The following is a 23628-nucleotide window of genomic DNA, read 5'->3' on the forward strand; positions in this document are numbered from 1 at the left end:
CAAAAACAACAAGGAGTCTGGTGGCACCTTAAAGACTAACAGATTTATTTGGGCATAAGCTTTCATGAGTAAAAACCTCACTTCTTCGGATGCAACCGAAGAAGTGAGGTTTTTACTCACGAAAGCTTATGCCCAAATAAATCTGTTAGTCTTTAAGGTGCCACCAGACTCCTTGTTGTTTTTGTAGATACAGACTAACACGGCTACCCCCTGATACTAGAGGATCTGTGTTTGGTTCAAACATGAGATGGGGAAAGTGGGGCAGAGCATACAAGAAATGACAATAAAAAGTAGAGAAGAATTTCTACATCGTATGACTTGCAACGTACGTCATTTGTGCAATCGGTACTATCCAGATATAGGGAAGCTTATTATAATTTGTGTTGCTACATAGCACTAATTAAAATTAAAAGCAAAACCACACAAAATTTGATGAATGAGACAAGGAACTGGGAAGTACTTTGTGTCGGCAGTAATTTAAAAGGTTTCTACCTGCAGCATGATGATGTCTTTATCATACATCTCTTCTCTACATTTAACATCCTGGTAATAGAACACCTGTGTAAATAAATAATACAAAGTTTCACTAGAGAAAAAACAGTCATCTAAAAAATTTCTTTATATTTCCTGCACATTCTATTTTCACAAAAAAAAAAGCTTCAAACATTTGTTCCCAGAAGTTTAAAGTGAGCCTACACTGGGATACTGTGGCTTTCAAGTCTTTGTACAATCCATTAGATTACACATATACTGCACCTCTCATTTCAATTCATAGTCTTAGATTAACATGCACCCACTAAATAGGGAAAATAAGGTAAATGTAACATCTTCAGCTATTAACCACTTACTCCTCACCAGTTAAACAACATCCCAGGTTCTCCAAAGCTGTGGAGCATTCTTATTTCACACTGAAACAAAAGGAGATTATATCCATGTATCTAAAGGGCAGAATTTTGCCTTTAGTTTTCCATGGCATCTACAAAATACAACGCACTACAGAAGTGCTTGTTATTGATAATTAAGAGGTACCCCATTAAGAGTCCTTTGGGACTTGCAGATCTTCATTTTACATTTTTTCACACAATGATAACTCTAGGCTAAGTAGTACCCTGGTATTTACATTTATTACACCTGAGGGCATTCTGTGACTAAAAATTCTGTGACAAAAATTAAAATTCTGCAATAAAAAAAATCAAGTTTTATTTGTCAATAAATAAATGTAGAAGCTCCAGCATGGCAGTGGGGAGCACAGGCCACAGGCTGCACAAAGGTAGGAGATCACCATGCTGCCTTCCCACCCCTGGGACACAGACTCAGTGGCGAGGCTGCATCCCGACCCTGACACAGCACAAGGCCTGGACCTGCTCCCAAACTCCCTGAGGCCCTGCCCCTCTGTACCAGGTGTGGGGCAAGCAGGCTCAACCAGGCAGGATCCAAGTGTGGAGGGGGATCACTATGGGGGGGAATCCAGGTGTGGGGTGAGAGGATTCTATGTGGGACAATCTGGGTGCAGGCAGCTCAGTGGGGGGTCCGGGTGTGGAGGGATCTGGATGCACAGAGGCTCACTGGGGGGGGGGGTTCCAGGTGCAGGGGCAATTAGACTCTACAGGGGTTTCTAGGTGGCTGGGACTCAGTGGAGGGGTCTGGGTGTGGGGTTCTCAGCAGGGAGGCCTGGGTGCTGGGGCAGTGGGGCTTGGTGGGGGTCTGGATGCAGCTAGTTGGGGGCCAGTGGTGTGGGGGTATGGATGTGGGGGTTCAGGGTGGTGCAGGGAGATGGGGCTCATCAGGGTGAGGGTTTGAGTGCAGGGAGCTCAGTTGGGGGTAGTTTGGGTGCAGGAGTGGGGGTCCGGAGGCATGGCATCTGGATGCAGGAGACTCCAGATGCAAGGGCTGAGGTTCAACGGGATGGGGTTTGGGTATGGAGGACTAGGGGGGTTCTGGGTGTACAGGGTGAGGCTTGGTGGGGGTGTCTGGGTATGGAAGGTCCGGATGCATGGGGGTTGGGCGGATGGGTGAGCAGCTCCCTGTACAGTCACCCTCCTCCCGCAGCTGAGGAGCTATGGAGGGAGGAAGCAGGGGAGGATGCTGAGCTTCCTGGAGGAGGTTTCTGGGGGTGGGTCTGACACAGCCCCAGCCACTCCTTCCAGGGGAAGAGAAAGTCCTGTCCTCTCCTGTCTCCAGTCCAGCTGGGACTAGCAGCTGATCCCGGCTCAGGGTAGGAGCCACTGGGTGGGGTGTCCCAAGCCCTGTGGTGATTTACCTCTCCACCGGCTGCTCTGGGTGCCTGAAACAATGTATCTGCACAGCTAGGGAGTGGTGCATGACAGCTCTTGCAGCTTCCCTTTGCTTCCCTGTCAGTGTGTCATTTTTCTGCGGGGAAGCAAAGAAATCTGCAGGGAACGTGAATTCTGCGCACATGCAGTGGCACACAATTCCCCCAGAAATAATTTATATTTATGTTATGCAGGCTTACCACATGAGCTTCTTCTGCATCAGGTGGATCAGCCATCCTTAGTACCAATGGGAAATGTTGGCATAAACTAACAGGACACAATCACGAATACATACTACAGAGAGTACCTGACTTATTAGGGAAAGCCCATTCCTTCTCCACATCTCTGCAGCAACCTGAGCAACCAACACTAGACAGCGCAAAGGGTATTCCACTAGCAGCTCCACTTGGAATTGTTCCTTTAAAAAAAAAAAAAAAATCAAAGTAGTTAAAACTGTCAATAGATTTAATATAGTAGAAATCTTGACAAATAAAAAAAAATAAAAATCAGTGATTACAAGATAATACAAAAGACCTAAACTGGACACAAAAGAAAATAGTACTTCTTAGGACAGAGGGATATTTTGAACTCAGTTTTCCTTTTGGCATCCCCTTTTAAAGCCTTCTGATCCCATCATAATCTATTTTCTACTCTGGTGCTCACCATAGCCCTGATCAAGCAAACTGAACCAGGTAGGTGGTTATGTGGAGCCTCAGTGAGTTCAAATGGACTTCACATGGGTGCAGGGGCTCTGCAGAATCTCTCTAGTATCAGTGCCCATGTTATACTGAGACAACTGCTGTTCTGTAGAGTGAACTGACTAATCAATTCACCTATGTAATCCAAACATCAGCCCCAAAGCAGCCACTGTAAGGAATCCTTCTCTTACTAGTAGGAAAGATAACACAAATAGGAAAGTAACTCTGAGGCAGACCTTTAAAATTGTTCCAGGAAACACTAAGAGCTGTAAGTAAAACATTTGCAGTTGTTGGAATTCAGCTGTGGAGTGAATGAACACAGGAGATCAAACTAATCCAGAATGTAAAAATTTCAGGGCACAATGACAAAGCATCTCCACCATATTCAACAGTGTTTTGGGTCTCCCTTGGAAATTCTTAAAGCTGAAACCAAGATGCTCTCTGCATGACCACTGCAGATATAAGCTGTTCCAATAGGTCTCTCCTGGTAGATGTAGTCAATACCGATGAGGATGTCTTAGAAGGCACCGAGATTGTATGAGAGGCATGGCATTTACCTGGTACCGAGAATGAACTGGAGAATGATGTAGGTACAGACATTACCGAAGGAGTTATAGGTACCACCTTCTTAGAAAAGGAGTGCTTAAACTCTTGAGCTCTGGTTCTGCAGTATAGACAGTCTTGGTACGAAAGCATGTTTGGTGCCTCTGTTCTTAGGAGAGCCTGGAGCCACTCACGTGAGGTTAATACTGATAGTACCTGGAGACTCAACAGTAACCAGGTGTTTAGTTGCAGGACACCAAGACTTCTTTTAAGTAGACTCCTTCTGAGGAGAATGGTCACCTTTTTATGGGTCTTCCCCGAGGATTTACCTCAAGTAGATCCAGGTGAACATGCCAAAATCAAAGGGGCACTGTGTTCACTCCCAGGCTGATGTCAGGGGGTTTGTCCTGGCCTAGGTCCGAAGCTGGGTGGAGAAAATGCTCCATCATGAAGAGTCTGAGCCTTATCTCATGATTTCTCTTCAACCCTACCCTTAAAAGCAGAACAGCTAGAGCATTTTTGAGGAATATGCAACTCCCCCAGGCAGTGGATACACTGGAAATGCCGATCACTGACCAGGATAGCTTCCCAGCAAGTGAGGCACCATTTGAAGCCTGGAGAGCAAAAGTGATCTGAGGAAAAAGCCCAACCCCTCCCCCATCCTATAAGGGGGGAAATGATTGAGACCGAGAGCGAGAGAGAAACAGAATTTTATTCCTATTTAGTACATCCTTTAATAAGTGAAAATATAAATCACATATTATTAAAACACTGCATGCAACCGAGGAAACCTCCCCCACAAATGATTTCATTAATCAGTGCAGAACCATCTTTAGGGCTATATTGGCCTACGTGCACCCCACCAGCCTAAGAGTATCGGGGAAGGTCTTCTGCATTCTCAGATGTTTCTCCTGATCAATGAACAGAGAGTTGGCTTTGACAGCCAGGTCATGCTCCAGGTTAGATTTGCTGCGGACCAACACAGAATCATAGAATATCAGGGTTGAAAGGGACCTCAGGAGGTCATCTAGTTCAACCCTCTGCTCAGAGCAGGACCAATCCCCAGACAGATTTTTGCCCCAGATCCCTAAATGACCCCCTCAAGGATTGAACTCACAACCCTGAGTTTAGCCGGCCAATGCTCAAACCACTGAGCTATCCCTCCCCCCAAACATCTGCAAGGTGTCCTCTGCATCCTTCAACGTTTGCCAAAGGCTCTGGATGGTGTTATCGATTTCATGGACTTCGTTAACAAGGCATAACTGGGTGAATCCCAGCTCAGGTCCATGTTTGACTTCTGTGTGCGCTCGGCCAGAACGGGGTGGGTGCGGAGACAGTGTATTTTCAGATAGAAAGGCACCTAATGCTGTGTCTCAGGCAGAAGCAGTTGAGAAGGAACTGGGGTTAGTTCAACCACGCAGCCCTATATAGCCTTGGTGCAGGGCACAAGGATGTATGGGACACATGACTACTATCAAAAATCTCCAAAGATGCAGCCTGAAGTGAAGCACCCCAGGGACATACTTGAAGAAGAAGAAAAATTAGTTACTACAGCAATTGGCACAATAGAAAATAGTGTAGTACCATTGATCCCGCTACAGTGGAAGGATTTTACTAGGCATTGAATCTCTAGGGGTACAAAAATAAGAACACTGAGGGAAAATAAGTACTTGTTCAAAACATATAACAGATATCTCTTGAGAAAGAGAACAGTTTGAACTCTGAGTCAAAACAGCAGCACATTGTAATGCCACACAGAAAACCTGGGATCAAATGTCATCTAGGAATTTTAAGCTGGTACAGACAGAACAGTTGACAGGTGGGATACTATTATTTTTCAGGGAATAAGTTAACCACAGAGGATTTAGCACTCTCTCTTGAACATTAGTAATGCCTCTAAAGTAAGGTTGTATGTCCTTTCCTTCCTATAATGTTGATTTAGTGCAGAGGATTCCAGGGGAGCTCTCTGGTTTTTAAAAAGAAACCAAACCAACCATTTCTTTTTCTGCACAATTTTCTCTAGAAAACTATTAGAAATAGTGTTTAACCATCTTTTCTCTTCCCTCACTATTAAGATGCTCACCAGAAAGTAATTCAGCAATAAAAGCCAAGCTCAGTTACCATCTGAAGCAGACACTTACAAAAGGCACAAACTCCTGCAGTCTTGAAATTGCTCCAGTCTTGCTTAATCGTACATGTAGGCCTATAGAACAAAGAAGAGAAGTCACCATAAATCAAAGGCAACCCAATTAGCTTTTCAATCAGATTATAAATGCTAGACCAAAGTGTTGCAAATCTGAGACAAACCTGACAAGCTATAAGCAGAGTTTGCTAAATAGTATTTACAAACTTACGATTTCTTGCTTAAGTGACAATCTGTGGTATTATGTAATCAAGGGAGCATTCTCACTAAAGATTACAAGATCTGATACAAGTTGCCTTCATGGCCAGTGCAGTGACAAGAAATAGTTTAGGAACAGCATCTGGTTTTATTTGGACTTTAGGGAAAGCAATAGCTACTCGCTACATAGGTCCTTCATGTTCAACCTGAAAATCTGGACTGGCATGAAAAATGGTGTGTCTTTTTTTGGGGGTAAGGGGAGAAGAAGAGATGTTGATGGTAGTAAGATATAGGGCAGTGGTTGACACTGCTGAACTCTTTTTCCTTCTCTTCAGCTAGGCACTCTGCAGCATAGAGCTAAATGGTGGTGATGGTCAAAAGGATGTGTAGCTCTGCTGTTTGCATGCAACCTAAATATAGGAAGAATCTTCCCTCAAAACTAAGTCTGATAGGGTAAATCTATTTGGCTTGTAAATCCTGTGATAAAGTTAAGACAGTACAAATCGTTGGTGCTTAGATTGCCCTGTTGCCCCACAAAGTCCCTATATGAGTTGAAGAAGTTCCTCTTGACTTATGGGAACGTGAAATCATCAAAGCCAACAGTGCCCAGGAATTTTGCAATCCACATAGATTATGATTATTCTGAGTTATCCCAAGACTTCCTGACTACCATGACCAGTTTGTTTACCTGCCGCGTCTGCAGGTTCAGCCGATCGCGGCCCCCAGTGGCTGCGGTTCGCTGCTCCAGGAAAATGGGAGCTGCTGGACGTGGCAGCCAGTACATCCCTCAGCCCGCACCGCTTCCAGCAGCTCCCATTGGCCTGGAGCAGCAAACCGTGGCCACTGGGGGCCGCAATCGGCCGAACCTGCGGATGCGGCAGGTAAACAAACTGGCCCGGCCCACCAGGGGCTTTCCCTACACAAGCGGAGTCCCAAGTTTGGGAAACACTGCCACAAGTGATAAGCAAGTTGCACTCACTCTGCAATTTGAAACTCAGGGTGGAGGGGACCACAGCATTGCCTCTGAAAAAGTTCAAATCTGTTTTTAAAGTACAGTAAAATTTGAAAATCATTTCCTATGTAGTGAGATTTCCCCCTCCTAAAAATATACTATAGTCACATGATTTATTCAATATACTTACTCTGATGCTATAAAAACACTAACTTGGGTAACAATAATTTCCAGAGAAACCACATTTAACGTTTAAACCCAGTACAAAGCAATGGCTATTTTGACAAATTTTAGACTACTTTTCCACATTTAAACTATAAATACATTTTTGGACAATGCCAGAGAATAAATAACATACCTGAAGAATGACCAAGAGGAGATGAAAGATGAAACTCCAATTACAAAAAGCAATTCAAAAAGTAAATCATGTTGATTCTCACCTGCAAGCATCCTGGACAGTGGCAGGTGTATGCTGACAGGGTCTACTGACACTCTGTAACGTTTGCTTTCCAAAGTGTGGCCACATAACTGAAGCACTATCTTCTCCCGTGAATGGCTACTTGTGCTGCACCTCATCACAGCTGTATGGCACTCTTTGTAAGCCTCCAGCAACAGGTCTTCCTAGAATTGAAAAGATTTTTTATGCAGTTCATTAAACAAAACCCACACACAAATACACCCCTCATCCTCCTGCCATTTGTTTTCATGGTTTAATGAGGTCACTAAAAATCCATGACAGTTATTTCTTTATTCCTTAGTATAGGTCCATATATTAATGTAATGTAGAAGGCTACAGAAAACAAAGTTTTGCCCGTTTGTTAAACCTATATATTAATCATTACTATTTACCTGCATAAAATCCCCCCCTCCCACCAAAAATATCGTTTCATCAAAATTTTCCAAGGAAAAATGTGAATTTCTATAAAATCTTTTGAATTTGACTGTCAAATCTGAAATGAAAAATTTCATTTCAAATCCACAATTCAAAGTAAAAATTGTCCATTTTGTTTTGACTTAAAATCTCATTTTGTTTTGATTTTTGAAAACAAAGATTGTGACTTGCCTATTTTCAGTTTTTGGATTCCTCCCTCTCCCTTTAATTTTTCATCCTCTTCCTTTCCTGCACTGCTAAATAAAATCAGACAAATAGCAAAGGGCCCATATGTACTACATCTTTCAACGTACTCCAGTAGACTATTTCCAAACTCCATTATTTGAGAAACTAATTATTTCCTGATCCAATATGTTAGGTTTCAACCTGAAGTGAGTTTAGTTTTAGTCAAGTTATAAACCTGTGAGAAGAGGAGATTACAATGGAAATGCTTAACAGACTTCACTATGGTGGTGCTTAATATCAGGTACAGCTATAATACATACAGATGATTATAAGCTAGTGTCTAAATACAACTATACTCCCTAACTAGGTTCTTGTACCATACCCACTGTGGTATCAGATTATATTACTATCCAGAAGAGGAATGGGACTTTTTTTTTTTTTTGCAGAAACTTAAGTCTCTGCAGGCCTGAAATTTCCTTTCAAACAAACAAGTAGTCAGGTAACCACGCTCTATGTACTTAGTAAAAGAACAAACTGCAGATTGTTAAAAAATAATCTGTTAATGGGTTGGTTTTTAAAAGAAGGGGAACTATAAGGTTCTGTATCGTGCAATAGTGCAGCTTTTCAGAAAAGCTTCTAGTTCACTAAACAATATACTCAACAGCCATTTGCATAAGAACCACAAATAGTATTTTCTTACATCACAGGCACACCATTCTTGGAACATCAAAAGAATGTTCTTCAGCTGCATCTGGATAGTAATGGCTGCTTCCCAATCTGGGTCCACCTCGATATGTTGACCGATCTGTCTCTGTATCTCCTCCATCCCCTGCAACGAAGGGCCCCATAGAATATTCACCAAGGTAAATGATCAAATGCTTAAACAACAGAAAATCCCATAAACAGAAGGGAAAAACGTAGGCTGTTCACAGATGGCTAAAACAGGTATGGTGTTACATCTACCCCCACTCACCCAAGATACAGATTTAAGAATCTGTGATCTCAGTTTTGTGTCTGCAACATGCAGAACATTACCATGGAGAGTACTATGTGAACAGATGACAAATATTCCAATATCTTTGGAATGGCACATTAGAAAAACTTTATTAAATGTACGGTACCTGCATGCAAGTCAGAATCCTCAGGAAAGAACGGAATCCTTCCAAAAACCGTACCCTCAGTCTGTCTGTCCACACTGTAGGCTTAGTGATTAAGATATACCTGTCCCAAAAAATGGTATTGCTCATGGTTTAGGATTTTCTTTTGCCCATATTTATATCTAGAATGTTTTCAAATTCATTAAAGTCATTAGCATCATCACCATGTCACGCCACCATCTGTTATCGCAAAAACTCTCAGTAAGACTTCCCAAACTAGCAGAGGTACCAGCTACAGGATTCCAGTGTTTGGAATTATTATAATTTGAATGCAGAGGTATTATAGGCTGTAGGTATCTTACTTTTACGCACTAGATTAATAATTTAAGAGTAAGTTGGGATCTCTCAGGATTCAAAGTACTATGTAAATATAGCATATTATGAAGTTTTGCCAGGTGTACTAGAATGGCAAGGATTAAAGAGTCAAGTTTCCCAGACCACCTTACTGCAGGGGGTATACTTTTTTATTACTATGTTTATCCATAGAGCTAGTTTAAAAAACAAAACAACAATACACAAGGAAGGGGAGTTGTCAGGAAAATTTCATCAAAATTTGTCACATCTGTTTTCCATTTAGACCTTTATATTTTTATGAGATAGTTCACCAAAAATTGGAATTTCACAAAATTTTTACCAGCTCTAGTCATCCACTGTGCCACTTCAGATTTCTGAATAGAAACAACGCAGCCTATTTCAGGGTAAATACAGGAAAAGATGTTGGTCCATATAATACTTTACTAGCGCTAAATTTCTCTTCATATAGTCTTCCCTAACTAAAGGGCTTCTAAGACTTCCAACACTTTGTATCTGTAAACCTTTTTTGCAAGAACATATTACTTAGCTATGCTTATTACCTATCCTCAATTATGGGAATACTTTATACTGAAATATCTAAAGTGAAGTGATAAGGCAGAGCCTGGAAGTATAATTGAATAAATTTTGCAGTTTGGTACTTTTTAGTGATCTCAGGATCCATCACTATCATCTGCACAGTTAATGTAATTTTGCCAAGCCTTTTTGAGCTAAGGTAGTGACAGGTGGTTTAATCACATAAAAATATTGATGCTAAAAAAAAATAAAAAAATAAAAAAAAAAAATGTATATTTTTTTCATCTAACACCAACTGAAAATATGCCCTTTGCTTGACCTAACCCAATAGTTTCTAGAAACAAAACTAGTTAGGAGGAAAGCTTTTGGGGTTGCACATCCAAGCAGCCAGAATAAAACTACAGGATATGTTAGGAATACCACCACTATCTGAGTTTAGGGACCTTTGACCTCATTCATTAAGCAGCCTTAGCAGTATAAAAAACTAGCATAATGGTCACTCTTCATTCTGCTGTTTTAGATTATGGTCTGAACTAAGTTTTTTACACTAAGAATCATACTGGATTTAAGCCTTCCCACTGCTGTCACCAAAATAACTTCAGTAAAGGAACCAGATCCAACTCTCAGTGCACTCAATGAGAATAATCTCATTAATTTTAAGGCAAATTGGATTGGGCCTTGAAGTGAGATGTGTAACAAGGTTCTTAGTAAGTGGAACATTTTAAATAAAAAGGTCTTTTCTTGCTAGAGAGAGGAGGTTGTACTGTAGGGAAGAATCTTGCATTGGCAAGGGCATGGGCTTAACATAATAGGTCGTTTCTAAAAGTGAGTGTGAGTGTGAGTGTGAGTGTGAAAATCAAGGATAACGAGTGTGCTACAATGGTTGATAGCCTGATAAACCCAATGTTTCCTGGAGATTCTCATTGCTTTACATAACAGAACAGGATTTTGGAGAACTTCTTGATTGATTTTCAGTTCACATTTTTCTTGCCTTTCTAACACTAACTTCTAAAACTCCAATTTTATTTTGACCATAAAACCAAGAACCAATATTAAAGAAAAATATTTGCCATTCAAATAGTTTTATGAAAAAAATTCAAAGCAACTGACCCCTTTAAATGTGCAAAAATGGTCTCACAGCAGCTATTTCCATTAGCAATGATCCACCAACTGTATCTTTCCATGGTCTACTTTCATCATTCTAACTGGTGAGATCAATCTATTTCTGAACACAATACACTGTCATGGGTGTTTACAATTGGGCTCATGCCTGCGAATATACAAACAGTACCCAATGAGATTTAAATAACTAAAATCTCTTTGCTTACTTGCCCAATTACATTATTTTTAGTTTACATGATGTATAACCTAAACATACATAACAGAACCTTAAAGTAGGCATTTGTATCTGTTGTAACCAAAATTTTCTGAACAAATTATGTTAAGAATGACGGGCCAAAGAACGGTCAGAAAATTCTATCAACTATTGAACTACGTACTGAACATCTATTCAACAGCCAGAAGAAGCGTGGCATTAGATACATTAACAATTTAAAAGTAATCCATCACCACTATGTATCACTAATTTACAATTAGCACAACCTTCACCCCCATGACTATGCTGGCATTATCAAAGACACCATGAAACACTAGTGGAGCCAGCTTATGAGGGCAAAATTAAAGATGTGCCCCCACTGGGTTTGTTGCAGTACTGCATTTTTTGCAGTTTCTTTTGATACTTTAAAAACTATTTGGGATCTACTTTAAAGCAAGGTGACAACAAGGAAATCTGTTTGTGGAAGATTTTCATACTCCCTGCTTAAATGTACACTTACTTGAGGTCACATATGACTGCATACACCCGATCCAGTTTGTCCTGGCTGTAACCCTGGAAGTTGAACTTGTCATTCTTGTCCAGGTACTCTGGCAGCACTTCTAGTAGTGTCTCTGTGATGACGGTAATTACATTTTGCTCTTCAATAAGATGGCGTGCCTGTGTGGGAAATGGTGTTTCAACAATAGGAATCTGCCTGGCTGCAAGAATAGGCAGACTCTCTCTACTCCTCTTAATTCATCATTTGGATGTTTGACACTTGTGGCAAAGCAGCTTATAGTTTGCCAAACATTCTCTAGTGCTGTGTGTCCGCTGAGCCACACATGCAGTAAAAAGGATGGTGTCTAAAAACCTATAGTGCCATATTGCAGTTTTGACCCCCTAGTACAGTACGCAATGCCAGGACCTGAACTATGAGACACTAAGTGAAAAAGAGTATCTTCAGTCTTTGATCAACTTCCATACCATTCTCTTCAGAGAAGTGAGATTCCCTTCTATCTGGGGACAGAGTCACCCAGTACAAGTCCCCTGTGGTAGAAAGTTTGTGAAGGGACAAGAGTGAGGCTGCTTTATGCTACTCTAATAGCAGTAATGCCAGGCAGTAGGGCTCTAATAGTCCCATCACCTGAAAAGTGGATGGCTGTGGCTGGCAGAGAGTGTGGCCAGAGAGGAGGGATGTGTGCCAGTTCAGTGGCTCCTACCAATGAATCTCCTGTAGGTAAGTTAGAGCTGGTGTGAGTTAAAGCTCATGAAACCCTTGATGAAAAAGGTGTGACCACACAACACTGACTGCCCTATGCTAGGGTGAATTCCCTGATCTGCACAGGTGTAATCCCTCCCTGTGCCATCTCTGTTGAATTTGGCTCGTTTTCTGTATGCTGGTATTTTCATTTAGTGCCTGACTTGAAAGGCAAAACCGTAAAGGAAAGAAAATGTGTTTCTGTCCTTTGTTTCTCTCTGATGTATAAACTGGCATAAAGGTTTAACACACACACAGCCTCATTATTTTTACTTTAAAAATGTTACAAACATCAAATCATGTCTTTTTTTTTTTTTTTTTTTTTTTTGCTAGAATAGAAAATTGGAGTGGGATTTCTCTTATTCTTCTGCTGAAGAGGGAGCAGTGCCAACTTTTTCACCTAGAGAGTCTCTAAGTATTTGGCAAAAGTCCAAGTTACATAGGGATCCAAAACATTTGTTAACAAGCTGAACGAAAGTCATTCATTTCAATTGATCATGCTTTACTTCCTTAATAGCTGCAGTGACAAACTACTAGTTCCCCAGTCATCTATAAAGACTTCCTTGAAAGACAAGGTAGAGGTAGAAAAGATCTGAATTTCTAATGTAAAAGCCAAGCAGGACCTCTATCTTTGAAACACACACAGATACCCCCTCTCTCCTCCTGTTTTTTAGGGCTTACACACACACACACACACACACACACACACACACACACGCTTTTTCCCCTCTGCACAGAAAAGGTAATCTTGCTATTTACATGAAAAAGTAATCTTGAGCTGCAGACTAACAGAAATGTAGCTGATTTATAGCATGACCGTGTGCAGAACTCCATTTACTTGCATCCCTTCTCATTTCTGTGATGAATTTTAATATAAATTTCAGACAAAACAACTATTTACCCTTTTATCTTAGCAGAACTCTAAATACCCTATTTGCTTTGGCTACAAATACATGGAAACTGCCTACTAATTAGAGCAGCAGTCTACAGATATGGTATCATGATAAACCACTCCACGATCATGATAGATTTACTGAGGTGCTGGCTATACGTACCAAAGTGGGTACAGTGAACATCTGAACCGAGAGTGCAGTCACAGAGATATTTCTCTCATGGTCATCACTGATGTATTCTTTTTGCAGTGTCTTGTAATACTGTGAAAAGGAGAACATTGGGAAAATGATTAACAGCAAAAGTTAAATCAAAACAAAAACAATTTAATTTAATTTTTACTTGGAAGAAACACTACAGTTAAAATATATGTCTTTATCACTCCCCAACAGCTCCAGATCAAACACACATGAACTGCACAAAGCCCCATATCTAGCAGAGCACTTAATGTGGTTAACTTTACACAATAGTACCACTGATTCTTCTTTAAGTTAAGCACATGCTTAAGTGCTTTGCTGGATGGAACCCAATTCCTTTATTTCCCACACTGCCATCCTTCTCCAATGAGGGAAATAAAACACACACACACACACAATCAAGAAGTCAGTCTCTTAGCTCTTGAAATTACAAGAATCTAAAATAGGTCTTTATCCCCTCCACGGAACAGAATATGGACTGTTCCGTTGAAGACCTGCCACCAAAAGCGCTATAGATTCAGCATAATTCTTTCCCTTTCATGTCCATTCCAAAGAGGAACATTGAGTGTCACTCACATTTTTGACTACTAATATAAGTGGATTGTCTCTCATAACAGAAAAAAATGTTCTGCTAGCCCTTACTTCATGTCCATTTCTCAAATATTGCATTATCTTTTAAAAAAAAAATCAGATAGTTTCCAGTTTACTCACTGCTTCAATGATAGCAGAAATCTAGCAGCATGTAGTAAAGCAATATATACGGTGCTCAGCACTGTTGCACATTAGCATCTACACCTACACGTCTAAAGTGGGACTGAAGCACGGACCTTGACGTCTCACATTTTTGGCTGAGCTAGGAGGGTTGCTAATGCGTTCCATGTTTAAAGTTCATTAGTTTACAATCAAGACAATTCTCAATAGTTCTAAAATTAAAACCAGAATGGCAAGTCTCTGGCTTTTATCGTCCATTCCATTAGGTTATGGCTGAACTTGCACCTCATTTTAGATTAGAGAAAGATTGTTGGTTCTCTGGGCCAAATTGCCTAGCGCCCATCTCAACTAGTGAATACAGCTTACAAGTTTTTTATATGTTTTTTTTTTTTGTTGTATACTAATTTGTATCCTTAAATGGTTACAGTATTGCTTCTCAGACACTTCAGCAACTTCTTTTAGAGTTCAGCATGAAGAATTGTTTTGGAGCCAGTATCTACAGAACTTTACTGATACAATGTGATAATGAATAAGTTACACATGTATCTCAATAAGGTTTTGTCAAGGATTTTTTAGAATCCTGAATTCCAGATGGACAGCATCTACATTGCATTTCTGTACAAACTGCAAGTTATCTTAAAACTGGTATCAGTACTGATGTGGGAAAAAAAAAAAAAAAAAAAACACTTTCTGAAATTAGGCAAGTGAACATGCAAAATATTTATAAAAGACCATAAACAGATGGTTTTATGGGGTTATCAAGTCAACGTACATTTAAAGAGGGCATAAACATACCATGTATTCTGAGTAACCATTCCACTTTCTCAAATATCTTCCTCAATATATTTTTAAAAAGTTTAAATATATTGTTAATTATATTAAAATTCCATGGCTATGGAAGCACAAACAAGAAGAGTTAGGAAATGAAAATCAGTTTATGATTTCATCCATAATTTTTATTCTCCATTTTTTTGCTGGTGACATCACTTGTTTAAAATTTATAACCACAATATGTAAGAAAATATGAACATCTAGTTACCTTCACAAATTCAATAGCAAAAAGTTTTTTGTACTCCATTTCCATGAAAAAACTGCTGAAGATAAGTTCATGAAGGATCTTCCTTGCCCCTGTGAAGATAATAAAATTTGTTTTACTCTTACTCCACTAAACACTATTTTTTTGTTTTTGTGCAGGAAAAGAGCAGGTGGGAAAGAGACGGAAACTTCATGTCATTAGAAGTATTAAGACAGTTATATATATATATATATATATATACACACACACACACACAACTAATCAACCCACTGGCAAGTGGCCTATTATTCATTTTAAGAACATTCATTAGGGAGCTGCTTCAGAACTCTGATAGATACAGGAATCCATTTGTTCAACATGGCTCTGTTTCCCCGCCACCTGCTTGGGACCCAGTGAGCTCAACTTCCTTTTAGCTTTCTTAGACCTTCGCTCCTTGGCTTTCAAGGATCAGTCTACATTCAATTTTTGTACTAATTACACTATATAGAATTTAGAAACAAATAAGCTAACATGCTATGAGCACCGATATACCTGTGTAGCTGCATCCACATGACAGGATTACAACCAATAACTACATTAGTTTCTAAACAGATAGTTAAATCAGTATAAGAATTGTATACAGACAAGCCCTAAAACCAGATTTCTTTAAATCATTCAAGTCATGTGTGTTACCCTTAAACAGCGAAGCTAATAAAGTTTAACAGATCCTCTTTGACATTCTGTGGTTTTAATTAGTTTGGAAACAGAAGGAATATTCTAGTTCTGCAGGGTTTGCTTCTCCATTTGTGAACAGTTTCTGGGCTCTTAAAACCTTTATGCCATCAGGCATACCATTTTCTTCTCAGACACTTTCTACTCTGGTTATCTTGTATGGAATATTCTACCACTCTCACTGATGAAGGTGCATCTTCCCTTTGTCCTTTACTTAGTCATTATAGAGATGTATATAAACAAGTGTTGAGAGTCTCTGGGTTAGGCTAAAAGGGGTAAAAAACAAGGGTGATGTCATGCTAGGAGTCTACTACAGGCCACCTAACCAGGTGGAAGAGGTGGATGAGGCTTTTTTTAAACAAATAACAAAATCATCCAAAGCCAAAGATTTGGTGGTGATGGGGGACTTCAACTATCCGGATATATGTTGGGAAAATAACACAGCAGGGCACAGACTATCCAACAAATTCTTGGACTGCATTGCAGACAACTTTTTATTTCAGAAGGTTGAAAAAGCTACTGGGAGGAAGCTGTTCTAGACTTGATATTAACAAATAGGGAGGAACTCGTTAAGAATTTGAAAGTAGAAGGCAGCTTGAGTGAAAGTGTTCATGAAATCATAGAGTTTGCAATTCTAAGGAAGGGTAGAAGGGAGAACAGCAAAATAGAGACAATGGATTTCAGGAAGGCAGATTTTGGTAAGCTCGGAGAGCTGATAGGTAAGGTCCCATGGGAATCAAGACTGAGGGGAAAAACAACTGAGGAGAGTTGGCAGTTTTTCAAAGGGACACTATTAAGGGCCGAAAAGCAAGCTATTCCGCTGGTTAGGAAAGATAGAAAATGTGGCAAAAGACCACCTTGGCTTAACCACGAGATCTTGCATGATCTAAAAAATAAAAAGGAGTCATATAAAAAATGGAAACTAGGACAGATTACAAAGGATGAATATAGACAAACAACACAGGAATGCAGGGGCAAGATTAGAAAGGCAAAGGCACAAAATGAGCTCAAACTAGCTACGGGAATAAAGGGAAACAAGAAGACTTTTTATCAATACGTTAGAAGCAAGAGGAAGACCAGAGACAGGATAGGCCCACTGCTTAGTGAAGGGGGAGAAACAGTAACAGGAAACTTGGAAATGGCAGAGATGCTTAATGACTTCATTGTTTCGGTCTTCACCGAGAAGTCTGAAGGAATGCCTAACATAGTGAATGCTAATGGGAAGGGGGTAGGTTTAGCAGATAAAATAAAAAAAGAACAAGTTAAAAATCACTTAGAAAAGTTAGATGCCTGCAAGTCACCAGGGCCTGATGAAATGCATCCTAGAATACTCAAGGAGCTAATATCTGAGCCTCTAGCTATTATCTTTGGAAAATCATGGGAGACTGGAGAGATTCCAGAAGACTGGAAAAGGGCAAATATAGTGCCCATCTATAAAAAGGGAAATAAAAACAACCCAGGAAACTACAGACCAGTTAGTTTAACTTCTGTGCCAGGGAAGATAATGGAGCAAGTAATTAAGGAAATCATCTGCAAACACTTGGAAGGTAGTAAGGTGATAGGGAACAGCCAGCATGGATTTGTAAAGAACAAATCATGTCAAACCAATCTGATAGCTTTCTTCGATAGGATAATGAGTCTTGTGGATAAGGGAGAAGCTGTGGATGTGGTATACCTAGACTTTAGTAAGGCATTTGATACGGTCTCGCATGATATTCTTATCGATAAACTAGGCAAATAAAATTTAGATGGGGCTACTATAAGGTGGGGGCATAACTGGCTGGATAACCGTACTCAGAGAGTTGTTATTAATGGTTCCCAATCCTGCTGGAAATTCATAATGAGTGGGGTTCCGCAGGGGTCTGTTTTGGGACCGGCTCTGTTCAATATCTTCATTAACGACTTAGATATTGGCATAGAAAGTACGCTTATTAAGTTTGCGGATGATACCAAACTGGGAGGGATTGCAACTGCTTTGGAGGACAGGGTCATAATTCAAAATGATCTGGACAAATTGGAGAAATGGTCTGAGTTAAACAGGATGAAGTTTAACAAAGACAAATGCAAAGTGCTCCACTTAGGGAAAAAAAAAAATCAGTTTCACACATACAGAATGGGAAGAGACTGTCTAGGAAGGAGTACGGCAGAAAGAGATCTAGGGGTTATAGTGGACCACAAGCTAAATATGAGTCAACAGTGTGATGCTGTTGCAAAAAAAGCAAACATGATTCTGGGATGTATTAACAGGTGTGTTGTGAGCAAGACACGGGAAGTCATTCTTCCGCTCTACTCTGTTCTGGTTAGGCCTCAGCTGGAGTATTGTGTCCAGTTCTGGGCACCGCATTTCAAGAAAGATGTGGAGAAATTGGAAAGGGTCCAGAGAAGAGCAACAAGAATGATTAAAGGTCTTGAGAACATGATCTGTGAAGGAAGGCTGAAAGAATTGGGTTTGTTTAGTTTGGAAAAGAGAAGACTGAGAGGGGACATGATAGCAGTTTTCAGGTATCTAAAAGGGTGTCATAAGGAGAAGGGAGAAAACTTGTTCACCTTTGCCTCTAAGGATAGAACAAGAAGCAATGGGCTTAAACTGCAGCAAGGGAGGTTTAGATTGGACATTAGGAAAAAGTTCCTAACTGTCAGGGTGGTTAAACACTGGAATAAATTGCCTAGGGAGGTTGTAGAATCTCCATCTCTGGAGATATTTAAGAGTAGGTTAGATAAATGTCTATCAGGGATGGTCTAGACAGTATTTGGTCCTGCCATGCGGGCAGGGGACTGGACTCGATGACCTCTCAAGGTCCCTTCCAGTCCTAGAATCTATGAATTGTACCACTGTAGTTGAAATGTTATCAGACCTTCTATTTTGTAACATTTTACATTTGAAAACTGAGAGCAGGTTTTCATAGTCAAGTTATATTCTCAGAGTAGATCCTCCACAATATGTAAGTTTGAAAGAAAAGGATAGGAGGCAGACACGTATCAAAAACATCAATCATATTCTTAAACTTCAGCTGCCCTAGAATTAAGAACTACATTAAAGACTTAACTTATACTACCATGGCTTTCATTTCAGGGCAATTTATTTAGTATATTTAACAAATATATTAAAGTGGATTGCCACTTCAGTTCAGAGCAACTTATATACACCCACCCACCTTTATGAAGTTTTGCATCCCAAAGCATCAACATGCTTATGAGGCAGGGCTTTTCAGAGTCAGCTTCCTCTTTGAGGCATATTTGACAGAAGATCTGGCGGAAGTCACCTAGAGGGAGAAGTACATTAGTATGTGTAATGTCACTGTATAATCAAGGGGTCCACCCAACAAAATACAAGTCTGTTTAACTACTTTCATACAGAAGTTACTTCTGGATTCTGATCTTAAAAACAAAATCACAGATCACCAATTAATCTTAATATTTCTACACAAGTGTGATCTCAGCATAACCTGTTGCTCTGCAGAATAACTTCCCTAATTTCCACAGAGTAGAGTTACCTACTTATGAGAGAAATTCAGGAGGTTGTGGAGGATTGACATTTCACTAGGAAGGGGGTCAAGACAGCCTTGCACAGAAAATTCTACACCAGATCTGAACACAGGTGGGCAGGCCAGGTCGGGATGCGACTTAATCTCATCCGGCCTCTACACAGGGTACTCATACAAAGTTGGATTACATAGGTTTGCATAAGATACCAAAATGTCATTTTATATTTCTTTAAAGCTATTGATAAACAAATTATTTGCAGAAGTGGGATGAATGTACGATAGCCTTTTTTCTAAAGACAAAAGCATTAGTGAAAGAAGAATTGGGGTTATTTAATTAGGAAATTAGCCCTCACATTAGAGGTTTCTTATGTGCAGTGCAATTTCGCAATCATGAAGCAAAAACTTTGGTGATTTGATTGAATTTAATAAGGACTAAACCTAGCATCCACTTCTCTGAGAAGAGAAAGGGGCCTATGAATGGATTTGTTGTTTTATTTTCTAAGCAACATTCTAAATTTGGAAAAATAACGAGCCTGGAGTGGACTTGTGAGAGTCTCTTGTTAACATAGCCTGCCTTTGGGCCTCAGGGAGGAGAATCTGAGTTTTCAAAAAACAATCTAACCATTTTCATTCTGAAGAATCTTGAAAAGAAACACATTATTAGGACTGAAAAGAGCAGGCAGCTGGTTTCTACTTCTGCAGCAAGACACTTCAAAGATCTCTTCTCCACACACACTTTATGTAAAATTAGTCAGTTAGGTTTGGAATGTTCCCCAGAGAATCAGCACACAGACAGGAAAGCCACCTAAAGAGTCTCCATGAGATGCTGGAGGTGGGGAGGAGACGGGGCACACCATAACAATTTGAGGGGTGAAATGATGAAAAGATAGATATATTATTGCAAGAGAGAAGAGACAAATGGATTATTTATTTTAAGGGGAGAAAAATGGGAGTGTTTTAAACAAAGGAATATCACATGTATTGCTGCCTAAGAGATATTTTTTGAGGGTACCTCTTGCTAAAGTTTTGGCAGCCCATTACTGGAACAAAGTAAATTATATGCTTACTTGAATAGCTCATAAGTTTGTTCAACCAGGAACCAAGGCGCAAGGCAAATTTCTGATGAGCCATAACGTCAGCATGCAGAACCTCCACATGAAGCGGTCGTTGGGAGACATTCTCAGAGTGCCTCTACAAGTCAGGTAAAAACAAGAAAATAAAGTTTGAACGAGAGAAGGCCCAGAAGTTCTAATCTCCTTAACCCATTCATGAACCCTCCTCTCACTTAAGCAAATTTTTGCTGCAGTCACCTAAACCAGCTGACTCCTGATTTAGGACAGTGTTGAACACGTGTATCTAACTTGACCAAAGATGGTGGGATAAATTGTATCTCAAGGGGTTTAAAGGAAGATTATAAAAAAAATCTGCATGTATTAAATTATAAAGATTATGTAACAAAAATATAGACAGATAAATTGAGTGAGGTAATATCTTTTATCAGACCAAATTCTGTTGGTGAAAGAGACAAGCTTTTGAGTTTACACAGAGCCTCTCTAATATCCTGAGACCAACACGGCTACATCATCACTGCAAATAACAAAAATAAGTCAATACAAAATTTGGTGTTCTTTGTATTTTTTTAAGTGAGAAATAAAGATTTCAGGAAGTTACCTTGATTTCTTCCTTTGCTTCCTGACAGGATACATAAGGTCCCTCTTTTACAGCCCTACGACCCTGTTTAAATGAGAGATGAATTAATAAAATATTGAAAAATACAACAATTTAAATTAAATTAAAAAATTACACTTCGGCCAGGTCCCTGCTAGGTGACATTATTAAAAATAAGCAGGTAGTACAAGGCAGGTGTGGTGAGGAAACAGGTATCTGAATGCTAATTAATTTTATCTAAAAATTATTAAACAAAAACAATTCAATCATCAAAGTTGATAAGTAGGAGAAACAACAATTAAATAGATAGAATTAATAATTAATCGTTTCTAATGAAATTAGTTAAGGGAAACCAAAATCAAAAGATGGAATTATTGATATAGACTATTCAGGAGACTATCTTAGGGGATGTGACTCATTATTTTAGTGGCAGGGGTTCTTTTAATGCACTAGGTGATGCCTCATAAATCAACAATTATTTTCTTCAAAATTAAGAAAATATTTAAGTAACTAAAATAAAAATAAAAATCAATACACAAAATTAATCAGTAAGTATATAAAAAGACAGGATACACAATTCAATCAGCAATGAATAGGCAAATGAATTAATCATATAAAATAAAAGGTAAATTAACTTGTAATTACTTAAGAGAAATATCACAACAAAAATTGATTAAGTATTGGCAAACTTCTATCATAGAAGAATAAAACTCAAAGCTCTGAGAATCCACAACCATGCTATTCAGTCATCTACTCAAGGCACTAAATATATCAATGGGTATTTGAACTTCTCTACATGAACTAAACCAGGGGTAGGCAACCTATGGCACGCGTGCCGAAGGCGGCACGCAAGCTGATTTTCAGTGGCACTCACACTGCCAGGGTCCTGGCCACCAATCTGGGGGCCTCTACATTTTAATTTAATTTTAAATGAAGCTTCTTAAACATTTTAAAAACCTTATTTACTTTACATACAACAATAGTTTAGTTATATATTAAAGACTTATCGAAAGAGACCTTCTAAAAACATTAAAATGTATGACTGGCACGCAAAACCTTAAATTAGAGTGAATAAATGAAGACTCTGCACACCACTTCTGAAAGGTTGCCGACCCCTGAACTAAATCATGGCAAGCTGGGGTGTGAATCTATGCTGGCACTACTGTGAATGAGATCTAACCGTCCATGTGCATTCTGTTGATCTCTGTTAATAGTTTATTAGAATGCTTTGAGCTGCGTTCCAATAAACTGTTAACACAGGCCATGACCAACTACTGCAGGGCAGATTCACACCCCAGCTTGCCGTGGTCTAATTGTTCCTGTAGATAAACCCTAAGGCCTTGTCTACACTGCCACTTTACAGCACTGAAACTTTCTCGCTCAGGGGTGTGAAAAAAAAACAAACCAAAACACACCCCTGAGCGATGCAAGTTTTAGCGCTGTAAAGTGGCAGTATAGACAGTGCACCAGCGCTGGTAGCTACTCCCCTCCTGGGATTTCAATTAACACCATATTGACTGGGAACATGTCACCTCAGGACAGGATGTGTAGATTTCTGTGTCACTTACTAGGAGATGAATTGAAACCTCTATTTTGATATTAATTACATTTTGAGACCTTTTGGTGTGTCACATCTCATTTCTGATTTTAGTGTTTTAGTTTAATGCAGGCTTACTCAAAGTGTTAAACAGAAATTTAAATGAAGAGAGCAGGAGAAGGAACAGTCTGGCATGTGTGGGGACACTAAGAGGCATTTGTTTATTTCTGCCCTTACAACCATATATTCTTCTTGAAGATAACAAAATAACATTCATATAGTTAGAAAGGTATGTTAGCTTACGATGTAGGAAAAAGGGTAATAAAACCAATTAAAACATCTCTGGATTCAACTGACCTAAAATTGAGGCCTTTGTTAGGGTTTAGGGCAAGAATACGTGATTCAAGTGTGAGCTTTTTCACTGCTTTATTACCTTATAACTTCTCAGTAAAAGAATATTAAAATTGCATAAACTTGGACCAAAAAAAAAAAAAAAAAAAAAAATCAGACCCTTTGCCCTATCTCCTGTGTGGTGCCTAGAGTCCATTTAGTATAGTGCTCTCTAGGAAGTCTGAGATAGTAATCCACTTGGTACAAACAATCAGTCTCTGGACAACCTTACCAATTTGAATTAAATTAAAACAGCAAGTTAAAAACAAACAATGCATTTGCATTATCATGTAAAAGGAACAAATGGGTGCAACAAAATAGAAGAATTGGACTTCTGCAAAATACTCCCATCCAGAAGCAGTGTCAATTTTCATCCTAGCAGAAAGTGCACTCGTCCTGAACTCTTTTCTTCCAACCCAGACCCTTTGCCTATCAAGTGATTTCTTAGTTCGGAGGATCAGATAGTGGGAATGTTCAGAGCAACATGCAGCATCACTCTTAATGGAGTCTGAAACAACACTGACAAGAACTGTCTGGTCCCAAATCCCAAAGAAAAGAAGTTACAAGTGTGGCCTTTAAC

General features: G+C 39.5%; 1 protein-coding gene across 2 annotated transcripts in view; it reads right to left on the bottom strand.

Moving 5' to 3' along the window:
• Positions 1–23628, bottom strand: part of UBR1 (ubiquitin protein ligase E3 component n-recognin 1) — a 140112-nt gene that overhangs the window by 90864 nt on the left and 25620 nt on the right. For both annotated transcript variants that reach the window (XM_034769201.1, XM_034769202.1), the window contains exons 7-18: positions 21125–21187; positions 20521–20644; positions 19124–19231; positions 15261–15349; positions 13478–13576; positions 11685–11842; positions 8986–9085; positions 8565–8693; positions 7248–7428; positions 5656–5717; positions 2581–2691; positions 493–558 (exon numbers count right to left, since the gene is read on the bottom strand). In XM_034769201.1, the coding sequence (XP_034625092.1) occupies positions 493–558; positions 2581–2691; positions 5656–5717; positions 7248–7428; positions 8565–8693; positions 8986–9085; positions 11685–11842; positions 13478–13576; positions 15261–15349; positions 19124–19231; positions 20521–20644; positions 21125–21187 (1290 nt within the window). The remainder of the gene's footprint in view (positions 1–492; positions 559–2580; positions 2692–5655; positions 5718–7247; positions 7429–8564; positions 8694–8985; positions 9086–11684; positions 11843–13477; positions 13577–15260; positions 15350–19123; positions 19232–20520; positions 20645–21124; positions 21188–23628) is intronic.

The sequence above is a fragment of the Trachemys scripta genome, chromosome 4 (assembly GCF_013100865.1).
Source record: "Trachemys scripta elegans isolate TJP31775 chromosome 4, CAS_Tse_1.0, whole genome shotgun sequence".
Taxonomy (NCBI): domain Eukaryota; kingdom Metazoa; phylum Chordata; order Testudines; family Emydidae; genus Trachemys; species Trachemys scripta.